The following is a 16,468-nucleotide window of genomic DNA, read 5'->3' as shown; positions in this document are numbered from 1 at the left end:
CATTCAATTTGTGTTAGTGTTTCATCATTTTATAGATAAGCTTAGTAGTGGTCAATGTTCAATAAAACAGGTAACAACTATTTATAGGTTTTTAAAGGATCTTAATCCCTACCACCAGTTGCCATTTAGTAGTTATGTTTCAGATCCAATGTAGTACTGATTAAATGGTAAACCAAACATGAATGAGTTCAAGGTGTAGTTTGAACTAAAACTCTAAAGCCTTTACTCGTTGTACATTCTCTTCATGTAATTTTTCAAATAATTTGGAGTTTGAGTCATCTCCAAAGATCTGGGCAATTTCCTCTGGTGTCTTTCCTTTTATCAACTCATCTACTTTGCTCGACGTCAGCTTCTCCAAGCTCTCAATTTTCATGTAGCATGCAGATGTTGTAAGATCAAGCAGAGTTTGAGGATCAACTTCGACAAATTTAGCATCCGCTTCCATCAGTTCATTATAGCTTCCGTTTAGTTCATAATAGTTTCCATGCTTCTTGCAGTATTCAATAATAATTGTCAACATTTTGCTATTCACTTTTTGAACATAAATGACATCAAGGTAATCACCAACTGAAATGGTCTCAGTAATGTTCTCAAATCTTTTTGACATAAGTGCCACACTATCGTCAGTTTCAAACACAGCCCCATCAGAGCTCATCAAGTTGACTTTATTTGATAAAACATCTGGTATGCGCTTCCTTTTACCTCCCTGCATTTACTACTAACATATTAGTTTAAAAATCTGAATGCATTGCTTAATAATTGGGATACAGAAAATAACAGAATTCCATAAATAGTCCTAGATAAATCTTTTACATATCCAAATATAATGGTTAGGACTCACAAGGCTGACCACAACATGTTTCAATAAGAACTAAGTTTTACCGAAATTACCTTTGCCTCATCATTTGTTGAGCATTTGTAAAACTTTATGTAGAAATCCAACGTGTTAATAAGAAAAGTTTGATCAATCATCTCTCCTGCAAGTTTCCGATCAATCTGGATACCAACAAATTAAGACAAAAGAGCCACTATTACAGGAAAATATCCAATGACAAATTTGGATTCAATATAACAGCATTATGAAAGGGAAAACTTTAGCTTATCCTATGATTCAGATTCACAATGCAAGTTCTCTATGTAGCACCGCCGACATTTCACATTGAAGGAACGTCTAGTATCCGTCAAATTTATTTATTCAAATTATGTGTCTGTGTTCCATAGCAGGTTACAAGTTTACTGAACTTAATAGTATGGTTCATGAATTTGATATGATAACCAAATGATATGTGTTACTCACATTTGATATGATGTACTCTTCACATGTTTCGCGGTACTTGTCGTATAGTTCTCGGGCAAAGTTACGAGATTGACTAGGCTGAGGCTTTTGGGTGCACATTTCGTACATGGTCCTGCATTACAATTTAAGTGGAAAAATAGTTCAGATTCTAATTTAACATCATCATAGCATAGCTCTTGAATACAGATTCTTGAAAATGTAAACATCAAGAAAAAAAAACATGTCATTGTTATTCTGAGGGATTGATAGGTACGTATATAGATTGATGAATTCCTCGGAAGTGAAGCTAGGCTCCAATCCTTCTAGAGATTTATGGAGCTTGGTGATACCCTTGTGCAAAGTCTCCCATCCTTCTTCAAAGCTGATGAACTTGCTCATTGATGTGTTGACAAGTTTTTGGTTGAAAACGGAGAGAAGAGAAATGGCTTGAATGAGAAGTTTACTAGCTTTGTAGCAGTTACTTGCGTCGCAAAGTTCGATATCTGGCTAAGGCATTTTATCAAACAGTTGGCAGGCGTAATATATATCTCGAGGGGAAGTGGTAACAACAGACGAAGTGGTTTTTATGGAGTGATCCGAGCAACCATAAATTCCATTATTGGCCATTGAAAGTGCGATGAAATGGGGAAAATAAGATGATCCATTCTTAACTAGCCATAATAACGATGTTTACTTTAAAGTTTATTTATTGCCATGAGGTCTATTATTAATAAAGAAAAAATCAAATCAATTTTTTTTCATAAATTTTTTACTAACTTTTCTTACTAAAATCTCTAAAGATAAATTTAAATGTTCAAATCTTTCTATTAGGGCAGAAAAACAGTCGAGTCAAATGAATTCAATTTTATTCAATTTGACTTCATAAATATCAAAATATGAAAGAGAACTAAAAGAAGAGGATGACCTCGTCCTACCATTGTTCATCATCATATTTATCCTTTCATTATAGTTGGTTAATATGGAATCTGTTTTATTATGGAATTAGAGTTGTTCTATGAACATTGAAATAAGATTTTGGCACATCGGAACATGTTTTTAATGCGATAAAGGGGTTTACTTGCAAGATAAACACTAAAACATTCAAGTCAGTGAGAGCATGAAAAGTGATGCGAGAATGAGAAAAGATTTGAATACTTGAGAATGACACGCTTTCTATCTTATATAATGGGTGCGTTCAAACTGTCTGCATGAGCGTGACGTGTTGGGTGGATAACGGTTGGATCTAATCAGACGGTGGCAAACATGTCTAAAAGGCACAATTGTTTGTTTTTAGGTGAATGAGGGATCTTATGCTTCATGTGCTTTATTCTCTTTGTCGTGTTCTTGGCCCTTTTGCTTTGGGCCTTGTGAACGACCCTGATCAAAATCCTCTTGTGTCCTTTAGCCATGCCTTGCACCCAATCAACAACATCCATCCATTGATCAAAACTATTCTATTATCGTTTCAAAAACAAAATCATTTGTCCAGGACTTATCTTAAAGGTGATTGTATCTCAATCACTATCCTAGGAGAATAATACTTGGCAAGTTTATATGCTTGCAAACATAACTTTCATGGAAGGACCCTATGGTCAAAAGGCTCAACACCTCTCTTAGTGGTAAGGTTACACAAGTTAGATACCAATTGGGTATATTTTGGGAAATTGGGTGTTATTTATCTAGGGAAAGACTTCTTTGAGTTCACATTTTTCTCCATTGAAGAAGTTTGACGTGTACGTGCAACATGGGTCTTGGAAACTTTCACCTGGTCGCTCAAGCTATTCACATGGACTAAAGATTCCAACCCTTGCTTGAGAGACTCACTTTTGAAGGTGGCAAGAAACACAAGAAAGTGGGGTTTGAATTGGGTTTCTAAAAAATAAAACTTTTTGAAAACCAACGCAATCAAACAATAACACGAACAAGAAAAATAACATTGTTATTTTTATTCTGGTTCGCAGTTAACAAAACTACCTCCAGTCCATCCGCCAAGGTGATTTTGCCTTCTCAATAAGGACTTAATCCACTATAATTGAAACTGATTATAGACACCACAAAGACAACCCGCCTTTGTCTTCTTAAGTCTATCTGACTAAAACTTAGTCACTCAAGGAATACACTCAAACAAATGAGATTTACAAGAATGTGTTTACAAGATTGCTTCTAAGAAAATAGATTAACACAAGTTAAGTACAATAAATTTCTCACACAATAACAAACAAAATCTCTATGTGTGTTTACAAAAACTATACACAAATAATATCAAATTCAACAATAGCGTAATGTATGTTCACGTGAATTAGCCATTTGTCCAATCTTTCAAGTCTTCTTTATATCAGCAGTTAAAACATCCATTAGGGGTAGAATTTGAATAACAAAATGCAACTGTCTCTTTGTATAACGGTTTGTACATTGGAAGGCAAAATGGTATAATAGTATTGTTCTTAACCCACAAAATCAACATAGTAGAGAGAATGGTGATCTTATATTATGTATTATTTTCCTGACGCAAAACCTTTTGATATTATCTTCTAATCTTCAGAGACTTCTAAATAAATGATGTTGAAGAATGTTTAAAAGTATCAAGAGATTAGTTGAGAGAATTTTTATAACCTCGATCTTCAGAGTCTTGACACGGTTCCTCAGAACCTGGTCTTCAAAGTATTCGGGTCTTGTTCTTCAGAGTCTTCAGAACTTGAGAGCGCAGAATCTTAAAGGCTTGAAAATCTTTCCTAGGCTCTTCAATCAGAGTCACGGTCAGAATATGTATAACAAATGTTCATCAGAATCATTGTCTAAGCGCATTCTAGAACTTAACGGCATCTTGTAAAGCATTTTGTATCTCTTCAGAGTCAGGGTATGTTGAGTCCAGAATATGATGAAGTCACACGTCAATTCTTCAGAGTCAGAACCTGTTAGCAAAATCTACACACTAGACAAAAGTCATTAGGGTACAAAATCATTCTCTAAGAAACAATGCATTGTTATCATCAAAACTAAAGGCCAAATGCATAACCAAATCTTGCTCTTACAATCTCCCCATTTTTGATGATGACAAACCCGTGTATTTTGATGAACAATTTTTACTTGGTTTAATCACATTAAAATATCAGAGTGAGGTTTGTAAGCTCCCCCTGAATTTTATACTGTTAACAATTATTTTTCAGATTAGAATATCAGAGTTAGGTTTGCAAGCTCCCCCTTAATTTAAGACTTAAAATAATCTTAACACATAAAAATATCAATCAACATGAAAGAAATAACTTCTCATAAGACAGAAGTCTAGTTACTATGGATGTAGTAACTTCCCAAAATGCAAAAGCTTGGGTACTGAAGTATTTCATTTCAGAAACGTCCTTTCTTGAGTGTCAGAAAGTCTGGTCATTAGCCTCGCCATAGAGCATGATTTATCAGAGATTTCATATGCCTAGTTACATGCATGCCTGGTTGATATCAGAACTTGTATACACCTAGTTCAGAACTTGTATACGCCTGGTTCAATACACACCTGGTTCACTTGAACTGAGTTCATAACATCTGGTTAACTGCAAACTGCCTAGTTAATTATTCACAACATATGCATGGTTTACTTGAACTCTAATCAGCTTAGTTAGTCCCTTAAAACCTAAAAGACTTGGTTAACATGATTAACTTATTCAAAGTTTCCAAAAAAAGTTACCAATGTCAGAAGTAATGTTAAAGACATGTTTGGGTTTCAGAATTGGAGTTAGGTATGTCAAAATCAATCATTGTTCTCCCTTTTTGTCATCATTCAAAAAGAAATAAAGACAAAGTAAACCAAAAAAAATTTCATTTCATTGAGAATAAGAGTCAATAGGTACAAAAATGAAAAATACTAAGAAAACACAATGGTTTAAGGAGGGGGTGACAGTCTTGATAAGATAGCTCCAAGCATCTCTTCAATCCTTGTTGTCTTCTCATCTTGATGCCTGAACATCTCTTATGTGTTGTTCAGCTTTTCTCTTACCATAAAATTCTAAGTCTTTAGGTCTTCCAAAGTCTTCATAATGATTTCCTCAGAAACCACGGTCTTCTTAATCCCATAAACACTTTCAGCTTCAAGAGTCATCTCAGAAGCAACCAAACAATCTGATCAGGTGAAGAAGGGGGGATCACTTCTAGAGAAGGAAGAAGAAGCGTTAGAGGAAACTTCTAAAGCAGAAGAGGTTCAACAATACCAGAGAGTCTAGCATGGAAGCTCCTTTTAGATTCCTTTAGGAACAAGAATTCCAACTCTTAAGAGTTGACATTTATCCAACTTCTGGAGTTGTTTGTCAGAGCATGCACTTCAGAAAAGTTTGCGTTAGAAGTGCAAACTTCTATGAGAGTGTCTAGTCTGGCAACAACCACATTTCAAACTGTTGAAACAAATCCTCCAAAGGAGTAGGACGAATGTTGGTTTGAACAGAAGTTTGACCAGAATAAAGACAAGGGTTTCTGTCTGGGACTACAATAACTTCAACATCGGGTTCGATCTATCTGACTAAATCATCAACTTCCTCAAGATTTGGGTTAGGTTCAGGTTGAATTTCGTTATCAGAAGAAATGTCAATGATTTGGTCAGAAGAATCAGGGGTAGATGGTCCATTGTTTCTGACTCGTTCCATGAATTCATCAATAACAGGTTCATCAATGAGAGGTTGGTGTGGTGGAGTTGGTGGAGTGGGTGTGTCTTCTGGAAAGACATTCGCTTCTGGAATGGTTAGGGTTATAGAAGTGGGTGTGGAAAAATCAAAGTCTAAGGGATGATTTTATGTATCCAAAGGTTTGGGATAGTGAGAGTAGTTTCATAATGTAAGAACAAAAATTGTTCTACAACAGATTCCTTGATTTTGATGATAACAAAGGATGAAACCAAAAATGGCACCCTAACGAAAAGTTTCTAAGTGTGCAGGGTTCTAAAGAAAGAAGTAATAAATCTGATGATGTCATCAGATGCACAACAAGATCAGATACAAATTCTCAAGTATCAGAAGCATCTGAAGTGGAATCTCGTTCAAGAAAGTCTGACTCTGGACAAAACTACAAAGTTTCAGAAGCATCTGAACATGAAGTAAAGTCTAGAAGCTCTGACTCTGAACAACGCCCTCTGAAGAATCTATTTAGATCAACATCAGAAGCAAGATTCCTAGTTTCTCCAGAAACACAAATACTCTGATTATGGATTTGCTAATCATGAAAGAGTAACGTTGAAGACAAGTAAAGATTTTCAATTGGATTTCCTTATTAAGAAAGAGACGTTAATCTCCACTTCCAAGAGAAAAGATACTACTTGTGGTAAGTAGTCACTTCAAAGATGAAAAGTTAAACTGCAGAAGCTATTTAAGTGATGGAGTAAACTCAGTTTAATATCCACCAGATTCTACTCTACTCCAACTCTTATATAAATAGAGATGCAATCAACATTCAGTAACAAGAAAATCAACTAGCCAAAGCTATACTGAATTATTTCACGCTCAAGAAAATCATCTTTGCTCTCAAAGAATTTCACTAAGCTTTTGCTTATTAAGTGAAAAATCTGTTCTTAAGTTTGTAATACTTGCTTTCTTAGAAGCACTTTAGATTACATATCTTGTATCTTTTATTTGTTTGATTTCCTCAAGTGACTCTGTGTAGTCTGTAGACTTGAGAAGACTAAGAGATTTTCTTCTCTCTTAAGTGTTGTTTGTAATCTTTCAAGATTAGTGAATTAAGTCCTTGTTGAAGGCGAAATCACCTTGGCCGGGTGGACTGGAGTAGCTTTGTGTTATAAGCGAACCAGTATAAAATCATTGTGTGATTTTCATTTTTGAAAAGCGCTTATTTTTCAAACAATTCAAACCCCCCCTTTCTTGTTTTTCTCACCTTCACATAAGTCGTATGACTATTTAAGGTTGGTGGTGTAATGGTTGTGATGATGGTTGATTCAGTCAGAATTTGAAGAAACGCTGTATTTTTTCAATAAGTATATTCTGTGTTGATCCTTTTAGTGTGTCTGATTTAATTTTTCGAGCAAATTTTTGCCCGATTTTTATTCATTTTTAGTCGTTTTAATTTTGTTATTTCGTCAAAACAGTCAGATTGAATAAATAAAATTTTCCATGTTATTATTTTAATTTTTATCATGATTATTTAAAAAGTTGTGAATTTTATTTGATTCAATTGATTAAAACTGTCTTAAATCGATTAAGTCATCTAAAAAGGGCATTATATGCATTTTGATTTATTTAAATAGTGTGTGTTTCTTGGTGTGCTTCTTTGATTCAATCCAAACCATCAATTCGAATTAATCAATGGTCTATGTTGAGCAATTCACACTTATCCTAGTTTATCCAATCAAAATTTAGAATTTAATAGTGAGTAATTAATAAATAAAAAATAATAATTATTGAGTGGTGGACAGCTACATCACACAAGGACCTCTACCCACTCCAACGTCTCTCTGACCCAAAAAGCAAAAAGGAAATTAAAAATAAGAAAAAGGACAAGTCACATATATTTATTTTTTCCAACGGTAAGATGGATATAAAAAAAAGGAAACAACTCACTCTCAAAGAAAGAAAAGGGAAAGGATAAAAAAAGGAGAAAAAGGAAAAAGATGTACAGCTTTCTTCCTCACCGCAACAATTTCCCACAAGGCCTTTTCTCCTTCTTCACTCACCAACCACGAACACAGCCACCGCCTACCTCCATTTAAATTATACTTACAGTCACCTTCGATACTCCCTCCGAACCGTTAAAACCACCCGTCGGAGCAAATAACCAAACATAATAACAGGCCCACCACCGGATCTAAAAATCGCCGCCGCGAATCTCTCGAACACCACCACCCACATCCTTATTAGAAGTAATTCATATTTATTAATTATATTATTTTCTTAGCCCCTAAGTTTGTTAGAGGGTATTTTAGTATTTTATCCTATTCTAGTAACCCTAGTTTTAGCTTATAAATAGGGTGACAATCATTGTAACTTTTATCATGTTTTGTAGCCGTCATTCTTAATAGAATATTCATCTTTCATTCTACCTTTGCACCAACAATTGGTATCTAGAGCTCCGGTTCGGATTCATTGGGAAACACGGGAAACACGAGTGAACGTGAGGTCTTGTGCGTTTGATTTTGATTCTTAGATTCGTGTTGAATCTTGAACAAAATCTGATCAGAATTTTAATTCTGTGGGTTGGGAAACACTGTGTGAGAAATCTGAGTGTACTGTGCAAGGTAGAAAGATGAACGGAAACGGCAACATGAACACCAAACTTCCAGTATTTGACGGTAAAAACTGGAATCGTTGGATGATCCAAATGCGTGTACTGTTCGGTGCTCAAGATGTTCTAGATCTTGTCACTGATGGTTATGTTCCGGTAGCAGCAGATGCAACGGATGAACAGAAAAACACGCAGAAGGAAGTAAGGAAGAAGGATCAGAAAGCATTGTTCTTCATTCATCAATGTGTTGATGTAAATGTGTTTGAGAAGATTGCAGATTCAACGACAGCAAAGGATGCGTGGGACACACTGGTTAGATGTTATGGTGGTGACGCATCAGTGAAGAAGGTGAAGCTTCAGTCCTTGAGAAAGCAATATGAGAATCTCAACATGAAGAATAATGAGAAAGTTTCTGAATACATCTCCAGAGTGATTCTAATCACTAATGAGATGAAAGCGTGTGGAGAAACTCTTTCTGAAGAAACAATCATGGAGAAGGTATTGAGATCCCTTACCTGTCAATTTGATTACATTATGGTAGCAATAGAACATTCCAAAGATCTGAGCACCATGAGAATTGAAGAGCTACAGAGCAGTCTAGAAGCGCAAGAGTTGCGTTTGACTGAGAGAACTTCTGAAAGGGAAGTAGAGCAGCAGGCTCTGAAAGCAACTTCTGATAGGAGGTAACAGAAGCAGTCAGAAGCCAGGAGAAGATCTGATGGTGGTCAGAAGTCAGAAAGCTCAACCTCTGATAGACAAAAGAATGCTCAGAAGGGAAAAGAGAAGTATGACAAGAAGAAAATCCAATGTTACTGCTGTAAGAAGTTTGGTCACTTTGCTAGAGACTGTTGGTCAAACAAGGAGAGAAAATCAGAAGAAGCAAATATAGCCAGAAGTTCTGATGACGAATCTGTGCTATTGATGGCCTCTGAATCTGGTGATATGGATCTGATAGACTGGTGGTATATGGACACTGGCTGTTCAAATCATCTTACTGGAAACAAGAAATGGTTGGTTGATTTTGACTCTGAAAAGAGGACAAAGATCAGATGTGCTGATGACAAATATCTTAATGCAGAAGGTATGGGAAATGTCAGAGTGATTCTGAACAATGGGAAAACAGCATTGATTCAGAACGTGTGGTATGTACCTGGCATCAGAAGCAATCTGATGAGTGTGGGACAATTAATTGAGAAAGGTTTTTCAGTTACCATGAAGGACAATCTTCTGAAGTTGTATGACTGCAATCAGAAGTTGATTATAGAGTCAGAACAGGGAAGGAATAGAACATTCAAGGTGAATGTCAGAACTGCAGACTCAGAATGTCTTAGTGCAACAAGTGCTGAGAAGGAGAGTGAGCTGTGGCACAGAAGATTTGGTCATTTGAATTTCAGAAGCTTAAAACATCTGAATTCAAAGAAGTTGGTACATGGAATTCCTGCAATTAAGAAGCCTAAAAAGTCATGCAAAGTTTGCATGGAAGGAAAACAACCACGATTGCCATTTGCGTCAGAAACTGCTCCAAGAGCAAAACATGCCTTGGGAGTTGTACATTCTGATGTGTGTGGTCCATTTCCAGTAGCATCGATTGGAGGGAATAAATACTTTGTGTTATTTGTTGATGAATTCACAAGAATGACATGGGTATCCCTTATTAAGTTTAAACACGAGGTGTTTGATGAATTCAAGAAGTTCAGAATGAAGGCTGAGAATCAGAGTGGTCAGAAGTTGAAGATTCTTAGAACTGACGGTGGAGGTGAGTATAACTCCAAAGAGTTCCAGAAGTTCTGTGAGGAGAATGGAATTGAGCATGAGGTTACTGCTCCTTATACCCCTCAACACAATGGTCTTGCTGAAAGAAGAAACCGCATTTTGCTTGATATGGTGAGAAGCATGCTAAAGGAGAAGAAGCTTCCTCAGAAGCTCTGGGGAGAAGTTGTTGCCACTGCAACGTATGTACTCAACCGATGTCCTACGAAGAAGTTGAAGGAAATAGTTCCAATACAGAAGTGGACTGGAGATAAGCAAAGTGTTAGTCATCTGAAGGTGTTTGGTTCTGTTTGCTATAAACATGTTCCAGAAGCCAGAAGACAGAAGCTGGATGATAGAAGCAAAGTGATGATTCTGATAGGGTACCACAGTACAGGTGCATACAAGCTCTATTGTCCAGAAACCAATAAAATTGAATTCAGCAGAGATGTGATTGTGAAGGAATCAGAAGTTTGGAATTGGGATAAGTCTCAATCTGATTCTGATGTTAGAACTTCTGAAGAAAGGTCAGAGTTAAGAATTTCTGAAGTTGAAGTAGACTCTGACATTGATTCTGATTCTGATAGTGATTCTGACTCTGGAGAAGACTCAGAAGATGAAGGTGACTCTGATGACCCAGACTCTGATGGTAATCCAGATTCTGGTGGCAATTCAGACTCTGGAAATATGCCAGCCCCTGAAGATGGTCAAAGCTCTGGAGGAAGTCAACCATCTGAAGCTAGAAACTCTGAAGCTCAAGACTCTGAACAAGTTCAGAGACCACAAAGAATCAGAAACATCCCCAGAAGATATGCAGAATTTGACATGCTGCAAGACACTGAAGTAGACTCTGAAGGAGAAGTTATTCAGTGTGCCATGTTAGTAGACTCTGAACCCATAAGTACAGAAGAGGCTCTTAAGCAGAAGCTCTGGCTGAAGGCCATGAAAGAAGAACTTGATGCTATAGAGAGAAACAAGACTTGGAAGCTGACAGAACTTCCAAAAGACAAGAAAGCCATCAGCGTCAGATGGGTTTTCAAGCAGAAGTTAAAGCCAGATGGTTCAATTGGCAAACATAAAGCAAGGTTGGTAGCCAGAGGATTTCTACAGAAACCTGGGTTGGATTATTCTGAAGTGTTTGCACCTGTAGCAAGACATGAAACAATCAGAATGGTGATTGCAATAGTTGCTAACAGGAATTGGCCTCTGATGCATTTAGATGTAAAATCTGCATTTCTGAACGGTCCATTAGAAGAAGAAGTTTACGTGTCACAACCTCCTGGATTTGTGAAAAAGAATCAGGAAGGGATGGTGTACAGATTATACAAAGCTCTATATGGATTGAAACAAGCGCCCAGAGCTTGGAATCAGAAGATTGATTCATTTTTCAAGAAGCAAGGCTTTCAGAAATGTGAGATGGAGTACGGTGTCTATGTTCAGCATACTTCTGAAGGAAATATGACTCTGGTATGTTTATATGTTGATGATATACTGCTGACTGGAAGTTCTGAACAGGAGATAGCCAAGTTCAAGAAAGTTCTGATGAATGAATTCGAAATGACTGATCTAGGCAAAATGACATACTTTCTAGGGATGGAATTCAGATACTCTGAGAAAGGTATTATTTTGCATCAGCTCAAGTATGAATTAGAACTTCTGAAAAGATTTGAACTGAAGAATTGTAAGATTGCTGTCACACCTTCTGATACAAATCAGAAACTGGATTCTGACTCTGATGGAAAGGATGTGGACGCTACAACCTTCAAACAGTTGGTTGGTTCTCTGAGGTATTTGTGCAATACCAGACCTGATATTTGCTATTCAGTTGGGATGGTTAGTAGGTTCATGAGTAAACCTAAGTGGTCCCATTACCAAGCTGCAGTCAGGATTATGAGGTATATCAAGGGAACTCTGAAGTATGGAGTATTATTTCCTTCTGGAAGAAAGGATGAGTCAGAACTTCTGAGTTATTCAGATTCTGATTGGTGTGGAGACAGAGTTGACAGAAGAAGTACGTCTGGGTACTTATTCAAATTTCTGGGAGGTCCCATTTCTTGGTGTTCCAAGAAGCAACCTGTTGTGGCGTTGTCAACTTGTGAAGCTGAATACATTGCAGGTGCTGTTACTGCATGCCAAGCTGTGTGGATTCTGAATCTATTGCAGGATCTGAAGATTAAAGTAAACAAACCTCTGAAGCTGATGATTGACAACAAGTCTGCAATCAATCTTGCCAGAAACCCAGTGTTGCATGGGAGAAGCAAGCACATTGAGACCAAGTATCATTTTCTGAGACATCAAGTTCAGAGGGGAGTGTTAGAAGTTGTACACTGCAGCACTCAGAAACAGTTGGCAGATGTTCTGACGAAAGCTATCAAGACTGATCAATTCCTCAGATTAAGGGATGGAATTGGTGTTACAAGCTTTGATGGAATATGAATTAAGGGATGGTATTAGAAGTAATTCATATTTATTAATTATATTATTTTCTTAGCCCCTAAGTTTGTTAGAGGGTATTTTAGTATTTTATCCTATTCTAGTAACCCTAGTTTTAGCTTATAAATAGGGTGACAATCATTGTAACTTTTATCATGTTTTGTAGCCGTCATTCTTAATAGAATATTCATCTTTCATTCTACCTTTGCACCAGCAATCCTTTCTCTTCCTCCAAAAACCTTCACCGACAATCGGATAACCTCCATTATTACCGAAAATCCATCACCACTATAAACAACCTCCTCATCCGACGAGCTCCCACCGCCGTCACAACTGCACCATACAACCTTACACGACGGGCTACACCATCAGTTTTCCAGTAACCACAAAGCACCGTTAACCTGTCACCGGAGTTTGTTTATACAGCCAAGTAACGCTCAACATAAACATTCACAATTGAACCACCGCAACTAAACAATGTGGAAAATCTTCGCAACTGTGTCGGTAACCCCACCTTGTCCATCAACCTTAAATCGTCTTTTCCGCCGAGTTTTAGTGACAACACAAGCTAGAGTCGATGTTCAACTGATCTGAATGCTGCCAGGAAAAATCCTAATCCAAATCAATTTATCCTAGAAATGTTATGGAAAATAATTTGTTCAGGCCAATTTGTAATGAAGTGGACAGATACTTAAAAGATAATATTCAGCTGGTGGAAACTGATATGTGAATCAAAACATAAATCTACAAGTAGAAGCAGCAATGTGAATAATCAAGTTCACTTTTCCTTTACATGCCACCTGCCACTCTTTTTTTTGTCTAGGCACATGAATTTTAGATGGTAAAGCTTTTCCTATTTTTTTTTATCTATTATGTTTTAATAGTAATTTTTTTTCTCTGTTTTTATTTCTTTTTTATTAATAAGTTATTTTTCTTTATTAGTAATCATGATAATAACTTGTTTTTTAGTAATGAATTGTTCGGGTAGTGGTTTCATCTAACCATGTTGCAGTTAGTTTTTATTTCCTAATCTCACCATGATTAAAGGAAAGACTTATTTAGTTTATCCTCTTTTGCTTTATATTTTTAAATCCATTTTTATAATTATATGAATATAGTTTAGGTGTTCGTTTGTTTCTCTTTACATTGGGCCCATATACCATTTGACACTTCTTATATTTCATACATGACTTGTAAATGATGTGAATAATTATGAGTTGGTGTTGTTGTTTTATTTTCATTACGATAAATCGAATTTCGATCCGTGGATTCGGAAATTTTATGCCGATACACCACCAAAAATTCAATACATCAAAAAGAATACTTTCACCGTGTTATGATATCACGAATGACATTAATCATGTTGTTATTTCGTGCAAATCGATTTTGAGCACATTATCGTTTTTTTTAAATCAACATCTCTTATTTATGCCATTTTCACTCTAATCAAATTATTTAATTAATTAAATTTTTTTTAGTTTGTTAATTTGGATTAATTAATTTTAATTAACCTGATTATTTGATCTAATTAAATAATTTTGATAATTAATTTTAATTATCTTAATTAATCGATTTAACCGAATTTTAATAAATTAATTTTGATAATTAAATATTGATTGATTTCTTCCACTATCATTTCATAATACACACTCGATTTCATTCAATTTCATCATCAAACCACTTTAAACCACTAAAAATCACTCAGTTCTTGATTCCAATTTAGTTTTTTTTTTAAAAACAACCGTGTTTTTATAATTCCTCTGCATTCAATTTGTGTTAGTGTTTCATCATTTTATAGATAAGCTTAGTAGTGGTCAATGTTCAATAAAACAGGTAACAACTATTTATAGGTTTTTAAAGGATCTTAATCCCTACCACCAGTTGCCATTTAGTAGTTATGTTTCAGATCCAATGTAGTACTGATTAAATGGTAAACCAAACATGAATGAGTTCAAGGTGTAGTTTGAACTAAAACTCTAAAGCCTTTACTCGTTGTACATTCTCTTCATGTAATTTTTCAAATAATTTGGAGTTTGAGTCATCTCCAAAGATCTGGGCAATTTCCTCTGGTGTCTTTCCTTTTATCAACTCATCTACTTTGCTCGACGTCAGCTTCTCCAAGCTCTCAATTTTCATGTAGCATGCAGATGTTGTAAGATCAAGCAGGGTTTGAGGATCAACTTCGACAAATTTAGCATCCGCTTCCATCAGTTCATTGTAGCTTCCGTTTAGTTCATAATAGTTTCCATGCTTCTTGCAGTATTCAACAATAATTGTCAACATTTTGCTATTCACTTTTTGAACATAGTGAATAGAGGATACCACAGAAAATATAGCATCCATTATTTCTTTATTCATCTTTTCATATACCTGAGACAATTAAAATGAAGTAAGCCCAGAGTTAAAAAAAGGGGGGAAAGGCAAAATGCAAGATAAATAAATTAGAAAACCATCCATTCAACTAACCAGGTGGTTAAAACATAAGAAGTTGGTTTTTTCAAGAGAATGGAGCGTATATCTTCGAATTTCTGATCTGTCAATATATTGAAAAATACATTTGAGGCGGCCGGTCATAACTTTGTAATTTGACCATTTTTTGAGCAACTCTCTCAACAAAATATCATCTTTCTTTTCTTGCAAAAATGGCAGAACCTATTAATAAAGAAAATTGTATTAATTTTAATCATGTTAACATAATACCTACACTGTCGTCCTTGACCTTCCATGTTTATCTAATTCAAATGGTTGATACATGTAAGTAAGAAAACTACTAAGGCTTAGTATTAGAAATTAGACACTGAAATTCATATATTCTTCAAAAAGAATAGTATATTGGACATAATAGCTTTCAATTTTCTTTACTATACATAATTCATAAACAGTACCCGCTTTAAAACTGTATGAGACTGTAATTGAAAGGGAAAACTTTAGCTTATCATATGATTCAGATTCACAATGCAAGTTCTCTATGTAGCACCGCCGACATTTCACATTGAAGGAACGTCTAGTATCCGTCAAATTTATTTATTCAAATTATGTGTCTGTGTTCCATAGCAGGTTACAAGTTTACTGAACTTAATAGTATGGTTCATGAATTTGATATGATAACCAAATGATATGTGTTACTCACATTTGATATGATGTACTCTTCACATGTTTCGCGGTACTTGTCGTATAGTTCTCGGGCAAAGTTACGAGATTGACGAGGCTGAGGCTTTTGGGTGCACATTTCGTACATGGTCCTGCATTACAATTTAAGTGGAAAAATAGTTCAGATTCTAATTTAACATCATCATAGCATAGCTCTTGAATACAGATTCTTGAAAATGTAAACATCAAGAAAAAAAAACATGTCATTGTTATTCTGAGGGATTGATAGGTACATATATAGATTGATGAATTCCTCGGAAGTGAAGCTAGGCTCCAATCCTTCTAGAGATTTGTGGAGCTTGGTGATACCCTTGTGCAAAGTCTCCCATCCTTCTTCAAAGCTGATGAACTTGCTCATTGATGTGTTGACAAGTTTTTGGTTGAAAACGGAGAGAAGAGAAATGGCTTGAATGAGAAGTTTACTAGCTTTGTAGCAGTTACTTGCGTCGCAAAGTTCGATATCTGGCTAAGGCATTTTATCAAACAGTTGGCAGGCGTAATATATATCTCGAGGGAATGGAGGGGAGGGGAAGTGGTAACAACAGACGAAGTGGTTTTTATGGAGTGATCCGAGCAACCATAAATTCCATTATTGGCCATTGAAAGTGCGATGAAATGGGGAAAATAAGATGATCCATTCTTACTAGCCAT

The 16,468-nt window shown here is 35.8% G+C and overlaps 1 protein-coding gene across 1 annotated transcript; it reads right to left on the bottom strand.

Annotated features, from left to right (window-relative positions):
• Positions 1-205: 205 nt before the first annotated feature.
• Positions 206-16,468, bottom strand: LOC127082592 (uncharacterized). The gene is made up of 6 exons (XM_051022822.1): positions 16,051-16,468; positions 15,798-15,909; positions 15,134-15,319; positions 14,990-15,037; positions 892-996; positions 206-706 (listed from the first exon to the last, which is right to left on the bottom strand). Exons 1-6 carry the CDS (start codon positions 16,173-16,175, stop codon positions 206-208), a joined length of 1,077 nt encoding a protein of 358 aa, XP_050878779.1. The 5' UTR covers positions 16,176-16,468.

This window comes from Lathyrus oleraceus, chromosome 5 (genome assembly GCF_024323335.1).
Source record: "Lathyrus oleraceus cultivar Zhongwan6 chromosome 5, CAAS_Psat_ZW6_1.0, whole genome shotgun sequence".
NCBI lineage: Eukaryota > Viridiplantae > Streptophyta > Magnoliopsida > Fabales > Fabaceae > Lathyrus > Lathyrus oleraceus.
This window is presented reverse-complemented; position numbering and strand designations above follow the sequence as displayed.